General features: G+C 39.2%; 1 protein-coding gene across 1 annotated transcript in view; it reads right to left on the reverse strand.

Annotated features, from left to right (window-relative positions):
- EVC2 (EvC ciliary complex subunit 2) overlaps window positions 1-26402 on the reverse strand; it is a 64881-nt gene that overhangs the window by 17289 nt on the left and 21190 nt on the right. Inside the window, exons 9-15 of the mRNA XM_064151494.1 lie at window positions 25418-25569; window positions 14993-15317; window positions 10902-11141; window positions 10122-10297; window positions 5317-5476; window positions 3613-4074; window positions 1223-1423 (exon numbers count right to left, since the gene is read on the reverse strand). Coding sequence (XP_064007564.1) covers window positions 1223-1423; window positions 3613-4074; window positions 5317-5476; window positions 10122-10297; window positions 10902-11141; window positions 14993-15317; window positions 25418-25569 — 1716 coding nt within the window. The remainder of the gene's footprint in view (window positions 1-1222; window positions 1424-3612; window positions 4075-5316; window positions 5477-10121; window positions 10298-10901; window positions 11142-14992; window positions 15318-25417; window positions 25570-26402) is intronic.

The following is a 26402-nucleotide window of genomic DNA, read 5'->3' on the forward strand; positions in this document are numbered from 1 at the left end:
AGTTAACTGATTCATGAGACACTTGGCAAGGATGACTTTCACTGAGAAAATATTTCTGAAACGAAGGTGCTGTCTATTGATTCAGAAGATTCCTTTCAGACATTCAGACCAAGCTGGAAATTGTGGCTTTAATTTCTTTCAAGAAGAATGACGCATTCAGTCCTCTCCATGAACACTGCTAGCACATAAATGTGAATTTAAACAAGCTTTAGCAGTGACAATAAGAGAAGATTTTAGCTGATCTGTTGTGTCCTCAGCATGGTTAAAAATGAACAAAGAATATTAATTTAGGAACAACATTGTTTTCAAGGCACAGTATATGAATCACAAATGAACTGTGATACTATTAAGGGGCACCGTTCCATGTAATCAAATTATTCTTGACCTTTCTATTTCTTTACAAGAATATCAACTAAGTATAACAGACTCTTGGGGAAATGATAACATCTGTTCAACTACAAGGCTTTTGCAAAGTCATTTCCCCCCTTTAGTACTTTAGCAATTATTATGGTTTTCAGCTAGGTTAATTCCTAGGACAATTAACCCAAGTTAGCTTATGTGTTTAGAAAACATAACTGAGAGAGGCAAAGTCCTCTCTTTTATGATGGTATCAGATGCAACTCATACAGGATACACTTTCCCCCCTATTTAAGAACTGAAAATAGTTTATGGTTCCACAGACTTTACATATTACTGAAGGAATTAAAGTCCCTCACCCCCTTCCTATGTGAGCAAGACACTGCAGGTCATTCCCCTTAAAAAAAACTCCCTAAAACTTTGTTTGATTTAGTGCCAAATTTAGTACCGTGTAGGCACTCCCACAGAAACATCGTTTTGGGCTGTAAAGGGCCCACCTTGTCCCTGGCATTCAAAGTCAGGCTCAGCTTTGCTCAGTTCTTTGGTATTTCACCTGACTCTCTTTGGAAATGCAGCACCTCTGACCATCTATCCGCTTGTTTCTATCTATGTCAACTTTTGGGGAAAGCTGGAGGACATGCAAGCAGCAGAAATATGTAGGCATATGTGAAGAGAATATTTATCCAACTGTTAGCCAAACAATTATCTTTAAGGCTCAGCAAAGTCCACACAGACAGGAGAAGTGTGCACTGCTGTCATACCCATGGAGAAGCTATGGATTCATACCTGCATCTGAAGCTAACAACCTGTGGATACAGCCATGAACCCCCTGCACATCCCCACGCTGATGCCACATTGTTCCCACCTGTTTATTAGTCGTTGCTAAATTCTGATCGACTTTCAGCAGTTCTGCATCCCTCTGTTCCACCTCAAAAGCATGAAGCAAGGTTCTCGCTCTTATCTTGGGCCAAGCCAAGCTGCTGTCCACCTGAGAGAAGCAGCAATGCAGCTCTTGTCTCAGTTTAAGCAGTTCCTCTTCTGAGAGTGAGAGGGGTAAACTTAGAAGCTGCCTGTTAAAAAAAAAGAAAGCCATTTGTTGTCCAGAGTTATAGGCAATTCTACATAAAATCTGAGAGCCATGCACACTAACTGCCCATGGCAATGATCATCCTGTTCTGTCTTACTCATACTTCAGTTAACAACTCCACACATAGGTCTGAGCGGCTCAGCATGTTCAAAAGATCTTGGAAGATACTTTCAATTCTGCACACAGAACCTCCTGGACTGTAAAACTGAATTTGCAAAGGGGAACAGTTTCTGAATATTAAAAATAAAAATCAATACACAATTTTTAGCACTCTCCTATGCAAACAATCCTCTCACCTCTTCAGGCAATACAAGCCCTGAACTAGAGGCTGAAAGAGAGCTAAAAGCTTCCTGTGATTTCTCACTGTGCTGCTTCCCAGTACTTAGCAGTCACAGCTACTGAGAGGGGTAAGAACAAAATAAAATAAACCCCAGTATCTCTTTATAATAGACTCATATATGTAAGCTCTCCCATCACCAAGTCACAAGGGTTCCATCCTTTCTTTGTAAAAAAGCTTTTAGCAGTCTGAACAACACAGAATCTCTTTCAGCAGCAGTTTGAATCACTCAAAGTCCCTCTTTTGTAGAAGGAAGGTTTTCAACAGAGAAGTCTGCAGAACTGATCCTTAGGTCAAGTTGAAGTTGACTTAACAATGAAGCATGTCAAAACTTGAATTCATCTTCCAGCTGTGACTAACTTCACACTACATTTGTCACTTTCCTTGTGATCATTTCCTTAAATTACTAAAAATTAGCATAATTTTTTTGGTTAGCAAATGGTCTCTGCTTACTAAAGAATGCATTTGTATCTAAAGCATGAACAGCAAGGTTTTTACAAAGTACTTCTCTTTTAGAACTGTATTAATTGCATATTCTATTGGACTGATGCTTTTATTCACTATGTCACAGGCCTATATTATCTCAGCATTTCACTAAAATATTTCTGACTTGAAGAGTCTTTATTTCTGGTTACTAAGTCAATGCAGTACAGCTAAATCATAAATTAAATCGTTCCTAATGGACGAGGGACAAATAGAAACTAGGGAAGAAGAGATTTAGATTGGATGTTAGGAACAAGTTCATTACCATAAGGGTGTTGGAACACTGCAACAGGTTGCCCAGAGGTAGCTGAGGCCCTACCCCTGCGTATATTCAAGGTGAGGCTTGACACGACTCTGAGCAACCTGCTCAGAGATGTCCCTGCTCCAGCACTAGATGACCTTTGAAGGTCCCTTCCAACTCAAACCATGCTATGATTCTGTGATATACAGATATATAGACAGCTAGACAGATATAAACCAGTAAATCACAGTGTTGTTTTACCCATGTTTTAAAAGGATGTTAAGCATTAATAATCTTCATAAATACTGCAGACTAACTGATGGTCTCTTTGATAAGCAACAAAAATGAAAAGCTATCATTCAAAATAATTACTGATGAAAACTAGATAGAATATGAGATCATAAACAGGGGAGATGGCATCTGTCAGTAAAATATCAAAACTGACAGTGGACTGAACATAAAACCAGTGACAGATTTCAAAAGGCTTTTGATAGAACAGTTGTGAAAATGCTGCCTTTTGGGGGTATATTTTCCAGTGGTTTACTGGAACAAACACCCAGTTTACTGTTGCTGTAAATAAAGATAGCATTTAACAAATGTGCCAGGAGAGCCTGCAGGCAGGAACACAATTATGGATCCTAAGGTAGAAATAAGAACACTATCTGGGTCATACAATCTACAAGGCTGCTTCTGTGGGTCTGCTCCAGCACTATAAACAAAGAGATGAGACAAGCTAGAAAATACATTGGAATGGATTAAAGTACTTAAAATGCTAAAAAACCCAGAAAGGTCTTGACATAAAAAAAAAACCAAGACAGATGGATTAAGTGTTTTTCTTTAACAAAGCAAATATGCAATGAGCAACATTTCTTCTATTTGTTTTATCAGGTTGGACACTGTGCAGCAGGCAAACTAACAAAGATGCTGTGTGGACAAAAGTGCTTGTGCAGATCTGTTTTGCTTTAGAAAACAGGGGTGAAGGAGAAATCTTAACTAATGCTTGCTCTTTTTTTTCTCCTTTCCTCTGTTGAATTTCTCATGCTCAGTACTTCCGCTCCAGGGGCAGAAAGTCTATTTGCAATAGCTAAGAAAAGGGTGCAGAGATACTTGCATGAATACTGATTGTTCCCAGCTCCTTAATTTTTTTTGTTCCAATAGGCTGATTTCCAGGTCTTGGCTCAGCTTCTGCCTGGTGAGCTGAAGCAGCTCTTCAGCGGCTGTGCTCTTATCATGCTCTTCCCTTTCAAGCTGTTCGTGTTTAACGACCATCTCTTTTTTCTGCTCCTCCACAGCTTCCAGCAGGAACATCTTTGGCACACTGAGCTTTACCAGTTCTTGCACAAATGTCCCATACTGAACACGTTTAAGCTCTTCAACAGTTTTGCCTGTTAGACTAAAGAGAAGCTCTTTCAGTTCTTCACTGGCCTCAAAGTCAAGTTTTTCATTAAGTTCTTCAAATTCAATAGCTTGATCACTCAGAAGACTTTTCCAGTGCCTCAGGTAGTGAGTAACCTCCTTAGTGGTTTTGAAGGGGTCTCCAAGTGACAGCTGCTCCTTCTGATGCTCTTTCTGCTGATTCATTTGTCAAAAGAAGGAACAAGGTTAAAAGAAGGAACATCTCATATTCTAGCTCCTTAAATATGCATTTCATAGTAAAGCAAAGTTTCATACTTTTGTTTCTTGGTGCTCTTAAAAACACTTTTCAGTGTCCAGAGACTTACCTAACCCTCAACATGATGACTTTGTGTGCATCAGATTATAGGGCTAACACAGGCCTGTGATAATGTGTACTGTTGCCAGATAGCAGGGCTAACACCTATACTAATGCACGATCTTGTGGTTTGACATAATCCTAATCAGCTGAACTGTACTGATCTGGTGGCATTCCAGAAGTGAACATGGATCAAATATGAAGGAAATAAAGGAGGGGGGAAAAAAGAGGTTGATTTTTAAAAACTTTATTTTCACCACCTTATAGCAAGCAGCAATTTCACTGGAAAGCTAAATCAAAGCTACCTATACCATGAGTAAACACAACAAATAAGGCCTCCGTTCCTATAGTTTCCATTTCTCCTTCTACTTATACCTGTAAAGAGCAGAAAGCACCGAAACACATATCCTGCAGAAGGTAAAATTAATTTCACCTAAATTTGGTCACTTGAAGAAGTATGGCCTAAGCTAAGACAAGGCTTTTTCTACATCCTTTAGGCAGACAAAGATAAGGACGTTTGGATAATAACTCTCATTTATTTCAGGCCCCTTGCAAGTCATCTTCCACTATAAGACCATTCAGATCTCTTAAGAGTTAGCCTTGTTTTTCAGGTGGCTGAGTTATAGATAACACGAATCCCACCACAAGCAGCCACAGGTCCAGCATGTTTTAACCAGTTTTATTTTGCAGCTGAATTTTAACTATGATGTAGAAGTCACCCAAGTCACACACTGCCAGAAAACCACAACTGTCACAAATCTATGTCACATCTCTCACTAACCCCAGAACCTCAGCTGGCTTTCACCTGTTAGCACAGACTCACATAGGCTTGGCATAAGCCTCCTGGACAGGCCAGATTAAGCAGAGGAGCTTCGCAAGTTACTCCAGTTGTACTACTTTCTTGCAGGTTCTTCTCAAAGCTGTTAATTACTGCATAACTAATACAGAACATGATGCTACATAGCAAACAACTGACACTTATTTTCATCTGTGTTCCTGATAATTTTGACCTGTTCTAAGAACCACACTTTATTTTTCAAGTCATTCTATTTTTAATTCATGATAAGCCCTGTGAAAAGAAGTAGACTGAAAATAATTACCTGTTCTACCATTTCCTTCCTTCGCTTGGTAACGAGTTTCTGGCAAAGCTTTTGCTTTTCTTGCTTTAAATCATGATCAAATTTCTGTTTAACAGAATTAATTTCAGCCTCAGCTTGGTCCAGAAGCACTCCCAAATGACTTTCAGGTAGATGACCGGCTCTGTAATAAGAGTGTTTGAAACCTGTTAAGCAGACACACAGAATCATCTTTGCTTCTTTAGCAGTGATACTTCAGGGGGGTGTCAAACAAACAAGTGGGTAACAGAATCTGAGAGATAAGAATTGAGGCAGTTGGTGAAGGAATAGTGGGGGAAGAGGGAAGGGAGGGAAGGAGGAAGGGACCAAGGAAGGAAAGTGGAAAGGAATGAATATGGGAGGAAGGAATTGGGAAGGAATCACGGAAGGAACTTGGTATTTGGGAAGGAATTAAGGAAGGAAGAGACTTGGAAGGAGGGAGGGAGGGAGGAAGGGAAAATCAAAATCAAATACACGTCAGCTAGCAATGTAAGAGACATTCAAATGAGACATTTCAAACCTTATATATTATTCATAGTATTTGCATTTTTCATTTAATGCCCCTGCAATGCAATTCTAGATGTCTTTTATAACTCAGCTTCCCCATTAGAAACAATTTTCTCTTTAAAGGATGCAATCTTAATCAAGTAACAACTATTAGAAATTATTTTGAAGATACAAAGCAATTATGCCCATGAGTTCTATTCAGGTTTACTACTACATTTACACTATCTTGAAAATTATAATGATTTAAAATTGAGAGTGAAATACAGTAATTTAAAGAGAGCAATTTCTCAGTCTGAAGCACACTGGGCTTTCAAATGGAAGTTTAACACTATGCTCTACCTTCAAGACCTCAATCTCTACAAACTCAATTTGTATTAAAAAAACTATTTGCTATTATATTTACACCAGAAATTCCTGAAATCTCTCCCTGACTACAGAAGAACAGTAGAACATCTTCATTCAGACCAGACTGTTGGACATTTGTGAGTTCTAATTTCCAATATTAAACACAGTGGACTTCCAATATTGTGGGCTGAAAAGGTCAGTATCGAAGTTTGAGTAGAAAGCACCAACTCCTGACCTGAACTTGGATGTTGCTCAAATATCTTCTGGTTTATTTTTCAAAAGGCATGAACGTTACACACAGAGCCTGGGTGGAGATGATCCAGGACTTCCAAGTCCTTGTTCCAGAGATACCCAGCCCAATTAATAAACTAGAGTGACAGCTAAATGTTGCAAGGTCTTTCCCAGAAAAGACAGTCTCTCATTCTGCATTTTTAGGATTTGCTGATACTTTAACTGCTCAATGCCAAATAAAATCCTCAAGATAAAAGCTCCAAGAAATAAATCAGAAGATTATGGTTTATTTAAGCCACTGCACTGCAACCGTGGTGGCCAGGTCCCATGATTCACAACTGTCTATCTACCACTCAAGCAACCACAAGTTTCTGGCCAAGCCATGAAATACCACCCCCTATAAAATGAATGCACTGAATAAACTCAGATTTGCTTTATCACACAGTTATGTCAAGCAGAGAAAGACTTCCTTTCCAAAGCTTTTCCAATCTCTATCTATTGTATTTCTTTAATCTTCTATAAAGAGGATTAAAATACCTCTCAGCATCTTGAGAGCAATCCACCAAGTATCATTCTTGGATCTTTTGGCCAACTCACTTTTGTCTTGAAAGCAATTAATGTTAAATTTCAGTGTCATGTCACAAACAACCACCCAACAGCACCAAATTTCCCACCCACATTTGGTAACTCTGTCTTGCCCTCCTTTTTGATCAAATTCAAGGAAGAAGATTAGCAAGATATTATTTTTTAACACCTTTGTCCTGTCTTATACTGAGGAAATAAAAGCAAGCTTGCTGCAGCTGCATCTAATTAAAATACCTGTCCAGAGCAAGAAAAAGAGGCTGCAGTAGAGAAAGATAGATGTGTTGGAACTATCGAGTAAATGAAAGATGGAGAAAAAGCCATGCAAGGTAAAATGACTGCAAGATGATACACTCTCACCTATTTCTAGGAGGAAAAAAAAAACGTTTTAAAGTCTACATTATTTCATTAGAGATTGTTGATTTATTCAGAGATTTTCACAGGTCAAACTAAAGGTGATGTAGTATTGTAAAACCTGATTATAGCTTTGGAATCTACTTACTCAGAACTTCCAGATAACAAAAATAATGAGCAAAACACCTACCAGCACAAAAGTCTATTGGAGTTTATGTGGCAACTTACTAACATTAATCAGTAATACAGCAGTTCCTAGAAGGCTCAATTCTGGCAAGAGACCCTCATTTCTGCTTTGGTATAAATACAGTGTACAAATAATTACAGTATTACAATCAAAAGCTGTTCTGTTCCCAAAGGATTCTGAATTGAAACACAAAATACAAAGAAAGGAGAAAGATAATGAGACAATGTAGAGTGTATGATAAACTGCTTGGTCTCAGCATAGCAGACATCTCATCACTGAAGAAATATGCAGGCACATGTTTAATGCCTTTGAACAAGGTGAATTTTAATGAAGGAGCATACTGCAGTAAAGACAAAGATGTTTACTGGGAGATCCTCCCAAAGGCAGTGTGCCATGGAAGGAGCATTGATGAAGTGTGTGGCCAACATCAGCAGTATCAGAGTTTAATCAGAGGCAGACCTTGACTTCTCCACACTCTCTGAAAGCCAACAAAATTAGGAGAAAATACAAAGCAAGGGCACTAAAATTAAGAAGTAGTAGTTGGTATTTGATGCTACAGTTGACTATCTAAGTGATGCTGGGAAAACTGTTTTATGAAAACCAAAGGCATCTTGGGAGCCTCACAGAAATAAACAAGGGGTATGAGGCAGAAAAGTTGCAGCAGCCTGGATGTACACACAGGCTAGATCTCCTGCAAGACAATGCCCACATTGCTCTGCTCCAGCTAGTCCTGGATTTCATCTGCTGAGCTGGCTGGCATCTTGCTGGTACGCACATCAAAATTCAGCTAAATGATTTAGAGCAATAAATGTTCTACATAACAAAGGGACAAAAGCATGAAAAGTTATAAGAGATTATTACAAAACTTTATACCAATTCACTACTGCTGGAGGCATTCAGTTTCCAATACCAACCCACTGAAAGGTCCTGCAGGACTACTCAGAAAATTACTTTGCTTATAACAAGATCCATATAAATTAAGAATATTCAGAAGAGTAAGTAAGAAATCAATAGGAGATGTTTTGCTTGGAACATTTACGTCAAAGATAATCAATTGCCTACTTTAAAAACACAGTTCACAAGAAATGCTTGAGGTCTTCTACAAATTAAAATTTTGAGAGAAACTTATAAAGGCACCTGAGTTGGTATTGAGTTGGTACCTAGCAAGTCAGCAGAATGGGATTCAGTTTTTAGGAGAAGAAAAATTGTGAATGACCAAAATGACCAAAAGAGCAAAGCACCATGCTACAGCAGTTCAAAACATTGAGAACCTTATGCCTCTAAGGATAGCCAAAACAACCCAGGATACACACTGCCTCAAGTACCACCCTCATGACCACTTATTCTTTAAGGGAAAACACAAAAAGCCTAGGTAGACATAGATTCACAGAATGGTTTGGCTTGGAAGGGACCTGATCATCTACTTCCAACCCCCAAGCAATGAGGAGGGACACCTTCCACTAGACCAAGCCTCATCCAGCTGGGCCTTGAAGACCAGCGAAGGGGCATCCACAACCTCTCTGGGCAACCTGTTCCAGTCTCTCACCACACTCATTGTAAAGAATTTCTTCCTAACATCCAGTCTAAATCTCTTCCAGCTTCAATCCATTCCTTCTTGTCCTATCCACAAGCCCCTGTAAAAAGTGTCTTCCTAGCTTTCTTGTGGGTCTCTTTCAGGTACTGGAAGGTCACTATACAGATTACTTTAAAACTCACTTTCATGTCTTTTGGCACTGTAGTCCACGGACCTGATTTCCAAAGGCACTGAATACCCAGAGCCAGCCCTGACAAATGGGACCTTTTATTTAAATACTATCTTTAGGAAGCCCAGCTTGAAAACTGTCTGCTCTATTTAATTTATTTAAATGCACAGCCCTCCTTAAAATCGGTTTGGCTTTATTTTGCTTTTTATAACTTCCATTTGTGGCCGCACAGAATCTTATTTTTTTCTGTTAATTTGAAATTGCCTTGCTATCTGATCAATTTTAAACATCCTATTAAGCTCCATTTTAAAAAGACTTCTTCCTTCATGATTTATCTGCTGGTTTATATATCCCTGAATCTCTTTATCTGTGGTTCATCTAATCTACATCACTTCTCAATTTCTCTTCTCCCTATCAACAGTTCTGCATTTTAAAACTGCATTTGTACCAGTAAGTTCAGGGCAGGCTAATAAGCTGGACACAATAGATTAAGACAGACTTGTACCTATATTTAGACAAGCAGATTCAACACTAAAATGAAAAACAGGATAATGTGGATACAATTACCAGCCATTCAGACCAGAATTTTCTTGCTGCTCAAGTTATAATGCTCCAATTTTAGAATATACTTCAAATCACTTTATAATGAGAAACTGAAATACAAGCCTGTTTCTCCAACATCTGACTGAAGTCTTACTGCCTGGATGTTAACCAAAAAAGTCATCAGTCAAAAAAAATGTTCTTAAAATTAATTTAAATGATAACATTATTATGCACCTTTCCTGCTAGGTAACACAGATGACTAGACTTCTGAATATGATTCTATTGTCTTTGAGATGACACAGGCAAATGGTTGTCTAGAATACAACTGAGATGTTTACCTTTCTGTCTTAGTAATAAGACTTGTTATCTGGGTTGCTGCTGCATTTATAAGAGCAGAGGATTGAGAATACCTTAATTGTATCTTACTTATAAGATACTCTCTGTAAGCAAATCTTCTGTTCAGATGATATTTAGTGCTAGCTTGCAGAAAATCCATTAGCTCTTCAATGTCTCCCTACAGGAAAGAATGCAAACAAATATATTAAATTACATGTAATGTTAACTTCAGCTAACACCTGTGGGTATCAGACCAGATTTGTTAATTAACAGGGCAAAGTTAAAAGTTTTTATAAGTGAAACCCAGTAAATTAGTATCAACTTAACTTTAATCAATATGCCAAACTATTATTGTTATTTCAACAATACAGTCTGAGTATCTCATGGGCACCTCCTAAGAGTCCTAATTTAAAAGGTCATCTCATCAGATGCCCAAAACTAAAGAGGCACTCAACCTCTCCAGTTTCAATAGAACTGTTCTTGCTTCAAGCTATCCAGTCATGGTAACAAGAGGCAGCACTGAGCACTTGATGTTGTGGCAAATACATCTAACTTGTTGCTGTAGGAAAAGGCTGTGTGTATTCATCACCACACAACTGTGTAGATGTCTAGATGTGCATAATGATGGCATTGGACTTTTAAAAACTATTCCTATGAAAATTAACTAACATAGGGATCATTTCCTTTAGAGTTCTATGAGTGAAGATTATTTCCTGAAATATTTTTCAAGAGTTACCACATGTTCTGTCATTAGGTCAGGAAGGGACTTATTATCTTCTTACCTGTATTTTAGAGTAATCTTCTATTAATGTCTTAGTTGCTTCCAACTTCAGATCCCCCTTGGAAGCAGCATTTGTTATCTGTGTGAAAAAGATATTATGGAGTTCTTTCCTCTGGCTAACAGCCAGCTGTCTATAAGCTTTTGCAAAATACTCCTCCTGCTTCACCAGAAGGAACCTCTTCAGGTGGTCCTGCTCCAGTCTGTGAAGTCTATCCAGAAGACTTCTGTATTCTACAGCAGGCTGCAGAAAAGAGAGAAACAAACACATCTGAAGTGCTAGTCAGTATTTAACAGATTTTCAAGTATCAGTGGTACCAGCTTACACATTTTACATGTACTCTGATTGCTGTCATTTCAGGTTTGAATGGAGGCTGATACTAAATGTACACTCTCCATGGTTTTCATCTGCTTTTTTAAATGACAGAGGTTGTACAGCCATCAATCTCTAATCCAGATAACTTTTCCAAGGCATGACAAAGTATTTTTGGGACTTAAAAGAATTATTTAAGATAAATTATACAAAACTGAATGATATTCAACACAAAGACTATATATGAAATTAAGTTCTTAGGTTTCATCAATCCTGAAATCCTATTAAAATTGAGGAGGCTCACAATGAAATAACAATAAGCACACACTAAAAAACCCAATAAAAATTAGAAAAAATATTCTACTACAAATCTCTAGAAGTTCTTATTTATCTGTTGGTTTCTACAAACTAATCCAAAACCATGAATTTAAAATTACAGCAAAGGAGTAGAATTAAATGGCAATTGATTTAACAGCTTCTTTGCAAGAAATACTTTCTCCTAGTTCTCCATTAAGATGTATTCATAGTTTAAAGCTCAGAAGGCAGAAATTCATTAGAAAATCAAATCATACATGGCCCACAGAGCAATGAATATTTCTTATGCCAGCAGAGCTACATAAGAGTAGTTATGTTGGTCTTGTTCTAAGTTCCTTATTTATCTGAGGAGAACTGCTCTCTGCACTGAGTGCCCACACACTCCTCACTCTTCATTCCCAAGAAATACACTGCAGACAGCAAATAATTAACCAAAAGGCAGGGAATGTACACTGTGTGCTTCAGCTGAGTAGGGAAGGAGGTTATTGCTCTAGCTGTTTGTCTTGGGTTCAAATGCAAGTTCCCAGAGACTCTTATAAATTTGGTAGACCCAATGACAATTTATAGAATTTATAGAGTTTATAGAGTGCCCTCCCCTCCTCCCCCTCCTTTCCCCAAAAGACAGGGAGAGAGATAAAAGGTAGGGACACCCCAATAAATCAATCTCACTCGATTTGGAAGTTAAAAAGGAAAAGTTTAACAATAACTTAGAAAAAGGGATTGGAGGTAGGGGAGTTTACAAAGGATAAGGAAGGGAAAACAGCAAAATACAAAACAGGGATGGATACAACCCGAGTAGTGTGATGGTGTCTCTGCCTCGTGGCTGGTATGCAGTATCAGTGTGTGTGTGTGTGTTCGTGAACGCAGGTAGGGAGAAAGAGGGCGAAAAGAGAGAGAGTGAGGAGCAGGAAGTGCTCCTCTTTTATACCGCAGGAAGTGGGGGGAGTGGGCTAACCATCACCTGGAGTGTGGCCCACCCCTGAGGAGGGGCCGAGACCCCTAGGGTCAGGTTCAGGGTCACTCCCCCAGGAGTGTTAACCCTATACACTGTTTTTGACTGCTGCCTCTTGGACATCAGCTGCCGGGCACACAAGTGTGGGCCACCGCTAGCGCTCCAGCATGTCCTTTTGAACCAGGTTCCATGGCAAGTACTAAAGCAGGTCCTTTCACAGACAGCAAGTGAACAGCAAGACATTAGCACATGATAAATGGATCAGGACAAGTCCTGCATTGGCCTTAATTCTTTCTTGGATTCCTACAATACAGAATTTCCAATACAAACCAGACTGAATCAATACCAACATCTTTTGTGCACAGAAAAGCTGTTTTGCTGACAGCACATTTAGTGCAAGCTCACCTATCGAGTTTCAGTCAGGCCTCTCTCTACACAAAGGCAAGAATTATCTCAGAGAGAGATCTTTTGAAGTGCTAGGTATCTAGTTTAGGCTCCCTCTATAACCAACAGGAGAAAGATTTCTGTAAAGTACAATTCACATCATCCTTAAAACGATGTCCACAAATGCCCCTTCCTCATCACCTCGAGTTCAGAATGTTCATATCCTAGATATGTGAAAGCTCCCTAGAGTCCCAATTTAAAATTCATCTGGAAACATCAAAGAAATTCAACTGGCGCAGTAGCCTTCAGCCATCAACTTTCCAAAAAACAACAGCCTGATAAACTAAAGTTCTTATTGAGAGCCTCCACATACTGTAGTTCATTTGATGGGTCAAGCTCAGCAAAAAACACTTCTTTTGTCAAAACCTTAATCATGAATTGACCTAATAGTCTTTAACAGCTATAGGTATATGACATGCAAATAAAAATGAAGGCAAAATACTTGCACAAGCACATGTAAAGGATCACACTGGTCTAAAGGATTATATTCCCAACATGACTTCTCTACAATCAAAGACAGCTGGAAACTCAGCAGCATCACATTCAACACCCAGAGAAAAGCAAAACTCCACTGGTAAGGAACAAACTACACTAGTTATTCCCACAGAGTCAGCCTCTTAATATAGTTAACAAATCTTAATCCTCTTAGCATTAGACAGGCATGAATCACTGACTTGGGTATTTTACCATTTTAAGATTACAGGGTGAAATACTCAAAATGTAATGGATACATGAAGTATAATGGATACATGAAGTAAAACATTCAATATATGACATAGATACACAATATATTCAATATATACACTGAAGTAAACATTCAATATACTTGAAAAAAAACATGGAAGGTTGGAGCATAATTTTGTCCATGGGACACTGGAGTGATGAGCCAGGCTTTGCTTCCAGCTAGTGGCCACCTATCAAATCCTGGGTAATGGTACTTAGAGGGATCTTTCAATGGAAGTGACACACATAAGTAATAAGCTTTTACTTAAAGGGAGACTCCAAACTTGTAAAGTATCATGCCTCTGCCTTAAATAATTTATCTCACTATTATCCAGAGGCTATTTCCAAGAGAAGTCCACTCCCTGCTCTGTTTAAAATATAGATTTTTTTGCTTGCCTTCACACAGTTTAGAGAAAATCAGCCTTTGGTTGTGCCTATATTCCTGTTTTCTTCAAAATAAGAATACAAATATTGGAGGCTTTTTACCAAAATTGTAAGGTTTATGATGCAGAAAGTTTGTTCTGCTTTGAATGTGCAAATACTTCACACAGTGTCTGATTGGAGTTCTTCAGAACTGCTGCAGAAAAAACAGTAAATAAAAATCTAGCACTTTGCAAGGTTTAAGTGATCGTAAAGAAAGTCAAAGTAATAACAAGCAGGTGTCACAGAGTCTCTTCAGATAAACTCATTTTCTGGCCAAGTAAAACAGTTTATTAATAACAACTACCCCCAAATAAGACATGAGAATTTCCAAACACATTATGACATACAATCTCTCTTAAAGAATCACAGAATGCTTTGGGTTGGAAGTGAGTTTTAAAGGTCATTTTATTCAACCCCCCTGCAATGAGCAGGGACATCTTCAACTAGGTGAGGTTATACAGAGCCCATCCAATCTGACCTTGAATAGTCCTAGAGATGGGGATACTGCCACCTCTCTGGAAATCTGTTCCTGTGTTTCACCACTCTTAAGTGTAAAAAATCTTCCTCCTTGTATCTGGTCTAACTTCCCTCTCTTTCAGTTTAAAACCACCATCCCTTGTCCTGTCACAATAGGCCCTTCTAAAAAGTTTGTCTCCATCATTCTTACAGGCCCTCTCTAAGTATTGAAAGGCTGCAATGAGATCTTCCCAGAGCCTTCTCTTCTCCAGGATGAACAACCCCAACACGCTCAGCCTGCCCTTCCAGATAAATATTGTGGCCCCCCTCTGGATCTGATCAAACAAGTCCATCTCTCTGCTGTGCAGAGCTCTTTAGTCTTCTACAAGGATAATTCTGCCATAAAAGAAAAAACATCAATGTAAAACCATGTATCATGCAAAATTCCTTGACTTTGTACCAGATTTACCTTTTCACTCATTTTCTTCATTAACTCTTCAGCCTCTTCATTTGCATGTCTTGCTTTTTGGTGTTGAGCCTCCATTTCTTTCCTAGTTTCCAGATTACACTCAGCCGTTAAAGCCACCATCTTCCTTTCATACTCCTCTTGAATCTCTTTCTCCATTGCAAGAAACTGAATCTTGAACATTGAACTTATCCTCTTCTCCACATGAGGAAAGAGGCTGTGACTTGAAACCATGTTCTTCATCAACATAGCAATCACTTCCTTGCACATCTGTGTCCGATAAGCCTCCAGATCAGCATCTGCCCGCGTCAGGCTGGCAACCTCCAAGCTGCAGAAGAGCAATCAGGACTGTTTTGAAATCACAAATTACAGACAATCTCAGAAAAGAGGGCTATCCAAACTCATTCAATAATGGATAATTGGATGGTAGTCAGAGAAGTGCAGAGGTATCACAGCACATGAGTTTACTAATCGTGACAGTAATCCTTTATGAAAAAGCAGGGAGAGCCAACTTGTACTACAGCAACTTTAATGAAGTACGTCCATTCTTGCACTTCCATTGCAGATAGGAAAAGTTAAATAAATAAAACAAAATCATAGAATCATAGAATCAACCAAGTTGGAAGAGACTTCCAAGATCACCCAGTCCAACCTAGCACCCAGCCCTGGCCAATCAACTAGACCATGGCACTAAGTGCCTCAGCCAGGCTTTTCTCGAACACCTCCAGGGACAGCAACTCGACCATCCCTCTGGGCAGGCCATTCCAAAGGCAAATCACTCTCCCTGTGAAGAACTTCCTCCTAACATCCAATCCATATCTCCCCCGGCACAACTTGAGACTGTCCCCCCTTGTTCTGCTGCTGGTTGTCTGGGAGAAGAGACCAATCCCCACGTGGCTACAACCTCCTATGACAGTTCTAGAAAAGCAATTAAAATACAAGACTGTTTCACAAAGTGCAGTAACTTACAAAATTGTTCAACTTGCAGATTTTGCCCACACTTTGAATCCTTATGGCTTTGAACATCAGGCCTAGTTAACTCCGGCAGGATTACAATCACTTGTCAAATGACCTTGATCAGCTTTCCTCTTTAGAACACTGTTTCAAATGAGGTACAGTATTTAAACAGGGAAGCTCACTGCTGCTTAGAAAAGGTTACAAAGAGGACACTCTACTCTTACCAAAAAAAACCCTAACTAAAACAAAGCAAAATAATAATAACAAACCCCACAGCTCTTTTTTTTTCTTACACCTACTATATTTGTCTGTGTTCATCTTCAACTATGACACATTGTGCCATACCTACAGTGAAATATGGAGATGGATGGTGGTGGGTTTTGGTAGTCCGTGAAGCAGCATGGAAAATGTTGTTTAATACACTCCAGTGTGCTGTGTTTTGAAATCTTGGAGGGACTAGAAAAGCACAAGTTTTATTTTTTAATTCTTAATTAAAATATTTTATTTAACGAAGCCATGACATGTGAAAGCTGTAAACTATAGTAAAGTCAGTCAGGCTATCTATAACCACCTTCGTTTCTCAGCCTGTCATCTTGACTTAGAATAAGAGGTTGTTCTTGCCACTTCTGCAAGTGTTAGGAACTGAGATAAAGGAAGGAGGAGGGTGTTAGGGGAAGAAGTAGTAGTTTGGTTGTGACCTGCAAGCCTTCGCATTAACAGGTGTGACTTGGATTCATTTCTACTTTTCATGACTGCTGTACTGGTGCTTCCTTGCGAGAAACACATCAAGGGAACAGCCTAGCCTATGTTTGGTCACTTCAGAAATCTTGTGTACAAAGAAATCCTCATTTATTTTCAGCTGAACATGCCTTGCAACAGCTCCCTCAGTCCCTCTAACACAGGTACCAATGCTCTGCCTGGGACTCACGGCCTGGATTTACCTTTTTCCTAGCTAAGCTGTATTACTTCATAGTCCAACAGCAGGGTTTCATATTCCAAGCCCTGTCACCATGGCAGCTGATTATTCCTTATCTATGGCCAGAGCTGTGAACTGGAAGGATGCTGGGTTTAATGCAGCCCTTAGGCTTCTCTTACACACTTTTTTCTTTCACTCGATTTCACCACTGCAGATTTAAGCTGAATTAAACAAGGCTCAACCTGATCAGTTCCCTAAGACACAAAGAAAACTTTGATGTATCAGGACTGCATTCTGCCAGAATCCAAGGCCACAAAGAGAACTATGGTACCAAATTAACTCTACTTCTCATGATCATGATGTCAAACGCAGGAGGAGCAGTAGGCATAGTTCACCTGATGCTCATGTGTCAGCAAGTGAGGCTGTTAAAATATCTAGAGTATTTAATCCGCAACTCTTAGCCTCCATTTTCCTGAAAACACCTCTAAAGAAGGCAATGAAGCAGAAGCAGCAAGTGAGCTGCTCCACCAATCCAAGGGTAATAGCATGGCAAAAATAGTGATTACAAGCCACAGCTCTCCCAGGTCCCTGAAAGATGGCAGTGAGTCCATTACCTCTATTCAGTGGGAGCTGAAGAAAGGTTGGATCTGTTAAAATTTGACATCTACCTTCCATGTGGTGCACTTTGCTTCTGGTCTGCCTTTTTCTGACATAGCAGAGAGCAGGAAGACAAGCTCATCCCATGCACCAGAAACCTTGTTTCAAGCTCTTAATCCAATTGAGAGGTTGAGGACAGCTGTAACAAGCTGCATCAGTACAATGTGGAGTTTCAGACATCAGTCAGTAAAAAACTGGAATCCTGCGCATACAATAAAGCAAGTGCCTTGAGACACAAGTTCATGAAAAAAGCAATGCTTACTATCACATAGATTAAATGTGCCATATTTTACAACATCTAGGGAAAAAAATCCCACCCATAGATTAAATGAGCAATGTTTTACAACATCTAGGGAAAAAAAATCCCACCCACAGATTAAACGTGCAATGTTTTACAACGTCCAGGGAAAAAAATCCCACCCTGACACTCCCTGCCTCCTGAAACTGAGGTAGATTCAGTCAGTTGCTTTAAATGCTCTGCACTCTGCTTGTTACAGCAATTCATGTTTAAAAGGTCTCAGATCTCCTCCTGCACATATTCAACACAACATAAACATGAAAGCCAATGAAGTACAGGTAGCAGATGGCATTTCATTGATGAAAAAGATCAAAGCTTCTGTTGGACAAAGCATGTGGAAAAAGGACGAGGACAGTACAGAAGGTTGGTGGTATAAAAGTGGAGGGGGGAGGAAAGGTGAACAGACAAGTAGAAAATAAAGCTGCAAATAGCAAGTGTAAAGAGTTTTCACTCACTTGAAAAGGAAGAGGATTTAAAGATAAGTCAGAGAAGATCTAGGAGGGGTGAATCCCAGACGCCAAACACAGAGAAGCAGAAAGAGTGCTTCAGCATCTGATGTCTTCCATGGACCTAATAAAACAATGCAGGAAAGCAGCTAGTGTCAAAGAGAAACATCTGCATTTAATTAAAAAAAAAACCCACACTGTGCTCTCAAAAAGCAAACCTCTCATTAACTACAAAATATTTGTGTCTTTCCTATTCAAATTAGAGGCTCAGAGAGGAAATTTCTGAACAGGAGAACAGAGTAGCAGCTGAATGTAACAGTGCTAAAATGAACTAATGGCTTTCTGACATTTTAAAAATGAATTCAGAGTTCACAAAGATACTGTGACACAATCTTCTGAAGTCTAAAGGGGAGTGAAATATTAAGCAAACTGCCCTTCAGTGACACTTTCTCACCAAAATCAGAAAAGTTACTCAGTTTCAGAGACTCATCTCTCATCTGCAAATGGCAGCCAATTAGTAGCATACATATTACAACAGCATCCCAAGGGGACTGGAGGCCTGGGGTAGCAGTTTCTGCAAAAGCATTCCTATGTGGTACACAGTGTCACCAAAAAGATGTCATTCAGGGCCATGGTTTGTGTCTGCACTGTCTCAGATGCCCTGCTGCAGCCATGACCCAGAGTACCACAGCACAGCAGCTGCACCAGCTCCTGCTGGAGAGGGGAATGTAGCTGGGGATGGGCAGACACACAGCTGTCCCCCAGCCTAGTGGCACCCATTGCTACTGCCTGAGCCAGAGCACTACATCTCCTCTGCTCATGGGCAAAATAGCAGTGGATTAGCAGTAGGAAAGGGAAAAGGAGAACAAAAATGAAATGCTATGGTCCATGCAATACTTTTCACACTTCAAAGAAGTGAAGCTGGAGAGGTCAGACAGGGAGAATCATACAGCCAACAGCATGTGCCAGTGCTGGCTTTAGAAGAAGCAAGTGAAGAAAGCCAGTGCAAGAAAGAACATCATCAAAAGTCTTCAGTTGTAGATGTTTCCTAAATCATCTATTTATTGAGGGGTTAGAAATACAACATCAGTAAGTTAGGCTGTGTTTGCTTTCTTTCTTGTTTTGGTTATATTTTTGAAGCTTTTAACTACTGTGCCCATGCAGACCCTGTGTGCAGTTCTGTATCCTACTCCCTGTAGTCTCTCCCTCCTTTTTACCCATCCCTGCTTCTCAAACTCTCCAGTGACGACAGACACTGCAAACACTTTGGGGTGGGGATTTATCCAGGATGCAGTACAACCAGGTGCAAATCTTTGTAGAAGATCACAAATGTGTTGAAGTAGAAGCAGAGGTAACAACATGAGGTCTGAACAGCCACCAACAGCTACTGACAGCACAGATTATTCAGCCCTCCTAAGTGAGAGCAGGATACATTGCTTCCCCTGGTCTCTGCTTGCTGCCTGCCTCTGTTAGAGGAGGTCTGAAGATACCCTGGGCTACACTAGTAGCTGTACTGGCCTGTAGACAGCTCTGACTGGAGTGGAGGTTCTCTGCCAGTTCTTAATATTGTTCCACAGGACATCCACCCTGTGAGCTGACAGAACACAGGACATTTGGTCAGTAAACACAATTGCTAAGAAAGGTATGGTGCTTCTAAGGATGCTTTCACATGGATGAGTCACAGCTTCAGTTTAGCTTTCCAGAAAAAGCCAAGATGCTGACAAAACCAGAAATTGGATTCTCATGATCAACAGCCTAAAATTTGAAAAGAAAACTAAAACAACCCAAACATGAAAACCCCACAAGAGAGTAAAGGCTGAGTAACTGCACTGAAAGACCAGTGGCTCTTCAGGAAAAGAAATTATTACTGCCAACCTGCCAAAAGTCTTAAGTACTAGAATTGGCAGCAGCTTCACTATCAAATTCCTTTACCTCTCCACAGCAACATGAAGAGAGTAGAGGTATTTCAATCCTTAACTTCATCTTTTTTTAAAACACACTTGAAATCTCCTACACTTAAGAGACTGAGAACCTTTGATTACACTAAGTATGAACACTAATAAGCAGTGACTTTCAGCAAAATAAAAGATACAACTAGTGACAACACAGCTGTTGCAACAGAGCTCAATGATATTTCACTGCAAAATGAGCATAACAAACACTTCAGACTTGCTTCCAATGAAGTTATCCTACATTTTACTACTGGTTTTAAAAGCACTGACTTCAGCTTGGATGCCAGCAGAAGCAAAATTAGTATTATGCCTATATGTGTTAATACAGATGATCAGAGGGCTGGAGCAGCTCCCCTGTGGGGACAGGCTGAGAGAGTTTGGGTTGTTTAGCCTGGAGAAAAGAAGGCTCCAGGGAGACCTTATAGTGGCCTTCCAATACCTGAAGAAGGCCTAAAAGAAAGCCAAGAAGGGACCTTTTACAACGGCTTGTATTGATAGGATGAGAGGGAATGGGTTGAAGCTTAAGAAGGGTAGATTTAGACTGGATACTAGGAAGAAATTCTTTCCAGTGAGGATGGTGAGACTCTGGAACAGTTTGCTTGGGGAGGTCATGAAGGTTAGACAAAACCTTGAGCAATCTGGTCTAGTGCAAGGTGTCCTTGCCCACAGCAGGGGAGTTGGAACTAGATGATTTTTAAGGCCCTTCCAAGCTAAACCACTCTATGAATCTATGATGCTATGATCTACTCATATCATTCTGATCTACTCAGACTTGGAGTATTCAGCTGACAGAAGCAATAGGAGATATCAATCTTCTTTCCAAATTACATGGCATAAAGCATCACTAACAGCTCTGCTCTCAAAAGCAGACTGTTTTCTGGGTGAGATGAATTGTTCTGGGTAGATAGTAGAAATGATCCATGTAATTCTGAACATGATTTCTTCATAGCCAACATCAAAGGAAAAAAAAGCCATTTTTAGATAAAAAAGATACATTATTATTCATTACAAATGCTTGGTTTCCTTCAGTTGCCTTGCCTTATGGACTCCTATCACCTATTTAGCACTTGAGTTTCTCTGATGGAAAAAAATGTACAGTTTAGACATTCATCAAGTGTATGACAGCATTTATAACACAGAACTACAAGTGCAGGGTTTGGGCTTCATTGCATGGGATTATTATTGATTGTTGTATTCCTGCACTGTACACATTGCACAGAAAGTGAGCAATGAATACACCCTCTGTTCAAAGCTTCTACAATTTCAATTACTCTTTTTAAAAGTTATGAAATACAGAAATTTAGCACCACAATTATTGGTTTTTTATGCTAACAATGCTATTTCTCACCATTTTCTATGCAGGGATATTCAGGTCTAGCTGCTATGACAAGGTGATCTTTTATTCTTGCTTTCCATTTGAGTTCAAGGTTAAAAAGAAACCACATTTGCTGTGGAGCAAATTAAATTGAAATGTACAGCAAGAAATTTACATTTAGAAAGAAAAAGTTACATTCTGATACAGTAGCAGATTGGTTTTGACTTTTCTGTCAAGGCTCTCTGGAGACAGCTTGATCCTGTTCTCTAGAACACTGGCCTCAATGCTCTCTACCATCAGAAGAAAGTCAGCTGCAATGCACACACATTACTTAGTGATTTCCCAAAATAATTGGCAGTGTGTATTGTGCATCAGCTGGCAGACTCAGGTTCACCTAAAGCTCTTCTGCACTCAAGGAAGCATAAATCCACAAAGTGAAGACAAAAAGAAATGGTGTGGTAGTAGAAATCCATTTCAGGCAATGAAGTTGCCTTTAGCATATCCGTATCACCTGAGACTATGAGCCTGATCAAACTTCTTAACACTGGACACAAACTGAAGCTGCTCAACTCTCTTCATATTCTTTTCTAGACATATACAAGTTTCTGGAACCTGATCTTCTAGTGCACATGTCAAATATTCAAATCACATAGCTTCTCATTGGCATTCATTGCCAATGGGCCAATATTCAGGAACATGCACAGGAAGGAACCCACTGAGACGTAAAGCCCAGCTGTTTTGCTGCATAATGTACACCAAGGATATGACTTATTAAGACAAAACCCACAAAATGAGGAACTAAGAAGCTTCCTTGTGAAATATTTAAGGTATATTTTGTTCTCCAGCCAATCCTCCTGACACTGCAAACTGTCTATACTCCAAAGATGTCCCTGTCCATAAATATTGAACACATGCTCCTAACACATTTGCTTAACAATTTGGCACTGTCACTTTGTAAAAGTCATTAACTATTAGCATAACTTTACATTGAAAAGAGGACCAAAAAAGACCTGTGGCTCTTGCTCAGAGAAGTAATTTTTTCATTTGTGTCTGGACAAAAGAACAAAGCAGCAGAATGATGCCAATCATGTTTACTGTCACAGTGCAATCTGAAAAGAACCTATCAGTTACACTGAGCTGCTAAGTATGCCACAGGAAGAAAGCGACACAGCTGCACTAAAACATGCAGGAGGATTACCAAACTAGAATACAGACAAGATGTTGTTGGTTAGTTGGTTCAAAATATCTGCATTATCAAAAGCTCTCAAAAAAGGTCCCTACACTTTTGCCTCCCCAAATAATAAAACCCAGGATTATGATGCTGAAATTTGTCTTGGTATACAATGACAAAAAGACACTTTGCTCCAAGTACCAGCCCTATTTTTCTCCTCAGTACACTGCCACTTCTGCAGCATAAACCTCAGTCCTCAGTTCCTTACAGAAACCCTAATTGACACTACATGTAAGAAAACAAAATGTATTTTTGTTGAAAATCTGACTGTGATCACAATTAGTAAGATTACAACACTTAATTCAAGCACAGAATCCATGCAAATTGACTGCAATTATCCATTAACAAATCAGCAAACACAACCTTTCTTATTGCCATTATATTTTGCAAATTACTATCCTAAAGGCAGGTAATTCAGAAAAAAGAAGGATTACTCCAGTTTTAGTCTAGATGGCTGCTAGAGAAGCTCCAAAGGCATTGGTACAGCATTTTATCTTTGTCTTTGGAACCAGCTAAAAATCTGGATACTGTACAACAGTTCAGGAAGTATAAGACTAAAATAAAACCTTCAAGAAATATAGATCAGAAATTAAAGGACTGCTTTGCCCCAACTTGCAAAATTACTAAGAAATCAACATTAAGAGATGAGGAAGCATCCTAAGCTAAATATCATATGAAAGTTTTGACAATGAGAGATGAAACAAGTGGTGGACTACAGCCACTGAAGAAAGCAGAAATAATATTGCAGGAGTCTAATGTAAGTAATGTTGTAGTCATTTTTACCAACTGACCTGCAAAACTGGGATTCATCTCACACACCTCTAGACCCCTCCAGCTGAGCTCATCAGCCTAATAGCTCCAGGCTTCACGGTCAGTGGGTGCAGCAACCACATGACTCATTTTTTGCAATTCTGCTTTAGGATGAGAACAATCATACCCTCAAGGTGCCCTTTTCATCCTGGAGTAGAAATGGGAACTCAGGGCAGCTGGGTGTAGGAGCTCACATTGCAGAGATCCTCACTCAGTCAGATAAAATGCAGCATCATTAAAAGCAGAGGAGAAAGTATGCAGTAATTGAATACACATATTCAAGGAGTGGAAATAAAAAGGAAAGAACAGATCTAAAAAAATACGCTAAGTGCCTCTATGTGTCACCACCACGAGTCAGAAGGTCCAGTTTAAAACTACAAGATATTAGAAGAACTGTGACAACCTAACCAGGTATTAGGAAACACACATAGCTAACAGGAAGAGGCTGACGTGAGCCCTTCACAGTACTGTCTCACTCCCTTTCGGTCATCTTTCCTAGAAGGAACCACTGCATCTCTGGATGCCTTTGTGGTCTGTCTACCATCCTCATCCTGGAAGATGAAAACTTAATGCATGAGGTGAAAAAGGTTAGTGACTGTTTGCTAATGGGCATCTATTTTTCATTCTGTAGTGTTCTATCTCCTCAGAAGCAGAGAAAATAGAAACTGTGATGGAAGAAGAGGAAGCAAGAGAAACTTAGTTTGTGCTAACTGCACAAGACTATTGCAAAACTTAAGCCTGTGGATACATACTCAAACTAAGAAATTAATCCTGTTTTATGGGTTTAGAAAAAGTCCAGTGGCAAAATAATCCTATACAAAGGTTTGCCAGAATATTTACCTTTCTAAACCACAACATATCTGAAAACTGTCCAGCATTTTTTCTAACTAGCTAGATATTCACTGTGCTTCAAATAAATTAATATTAAAGTTCTAAAAAATGCTTGATCCTGTTCTTCTTAATGACTCGAAGCCTGGGTTGCTATATAGTTATAAAAGCAAGGACTAATATGCAATTTACAGAGATAAGTATCCCAATTATCAAGGAAAGGCAGGAAGTAATAATGCTGTTAGTTACCCTTTAAGAAAGAAAATTACTTCCATGGCCTTATAACTTTTCCTTTTCAGCTTCTACAGCTTTTATAGTTGCATAACTGCCTGTAACCTGACATGCCAGGAGCTAAGGGTAAGACTGAACAAGTGAAATCTGCTCTGCCCTCACACCAGACCTTTTTATCACATTCAGCTGAAGAACCGATGACCTTTAACAGTGACATGTTTCTGTCTAACAGCCCTGACTGGCATTCTGACATGAGGAGTTTTTCTGTTTTATACAGCAGACTCTCCAATTGCAGCTACGTGGCACCTCTTGGGCAGCACTATGAGCTGTTACTCCCTAGACTCCAATTCAGGTGTTTGGCAGTGTATTTTGGAAACAGCACTGCTAGTAACCAAGAGGGGCTCTCTTTTCTCTGACAAAAGCCACACTTCTGAAAGCAGAATGTGATCAGCAATAGTAGGATATATTCTTTTGCCATTTTCTTGTACACAGAAAGGTTTCCTTAATGAACCCTAGAGAAGCAAAAGTAGATGTTGTTAGATTAGAAAACTTACATGACTAAATCCTAGATGAAACTGCAACTTCTATAGGTCAGGCAGCATGAAGCATGATGATTTTCAGTTCCTACAGATAGCTACATAACACAGTTCAAAAAGCTTGGATAGTGCAATCCTATGTGTAAATAGATACTATAAAAAGAAATTTAAGAGCAGATACACAAAATATATTCAAAGGTTTGGTTGATTACAAATGCAATAAATGTAAAGTAACAGCAGTGAATTCTTACTCCTCTAAAGCCCGAAGCATGTTCTGAGACTCTTCAAAGGACAGAATATCGATGATTTGGTCGTTCATAATTGTATCTTCACTAAAAAGGTCACCTGAATTAAACTGAGAATGCTCGAGTTTGTGATTTTGGCTGAGTTCATGATGTAGCTCCTATTAAAAAAAAATGAAAACATCAGATTACAAAAAATCTACACTGTTACACTGTGCAATTCAGATGATACTTTTTTATCAGGCTGAACATTCTGTATGCACCTGATCTGGAATACAAATGAAGAAATGAATGGAGAAGCCAGAAGACTACATTGACTTCAGGAGGCTTCTGAAGACTTCAAAATTTCTAGATGATTTTTTAAATAGTACCGCAGTATACAAATAATGTATGATGAGATTACAGTATTATGAGGTCAACAACATGAAAACTAATCCTCTGAATGATGGAAGTGACTCAGTTGGTTCACAGTTCAGCAAGACTCCCCTGAGAACGAGCGCTAATAAAATTACTATACAAAAACCCCACTATAAGTATCTGATGCTGGGACCAAAATGGCTATTTTATGATTTCATTATCACAGCACTGTTTGCAAAAAGAAACAAGGCATGCCCTTTTCATTTAAAGTGATTATTTTTGCAGACCTAAGAGAAATAAAAATTCTGATGGGGTAATTCTCAACCACAGTAAATAAGGCTAGAAGTGATTTGTGAGCTCCTCTGGGATGGGAGATCTACCATTGCTTGAGCAAAGGAGGAGTTCAAACCTCTGAGCACACCTCTCTTAGAGGACTGCTCCAATCACTGTAATATTCTGATTGTGTCTCTAGCTCCCTCCCATTGAAGTTGCTCCACTTTACATAAATACATAAATAATTAATAGAAGCAAAAGCTGGAACTTGAGCCAACTTGATAAATATTTATTAGACTGTTTTCTCTCTCCATCCCAGTATACACTGAAATATTTTCTTCAAACTTGCACTTCTTAAGAGAAA

Source organism: Pogoniulus pusillus, chromosome 11 (genome assembly GCF_015220805.1).
Source record: "Pogoniulus pusillus isolate bPogPus1 chromosome 11, bPogPus1.pri, whole genome shotgun sequence".
Classification (NCBI taxonomy): Eukaryota; Metazoa; Chordata; class Aves; order Piciformes; family Lybiidae; genus Pogoniulus; species Pogoniulus pusillus.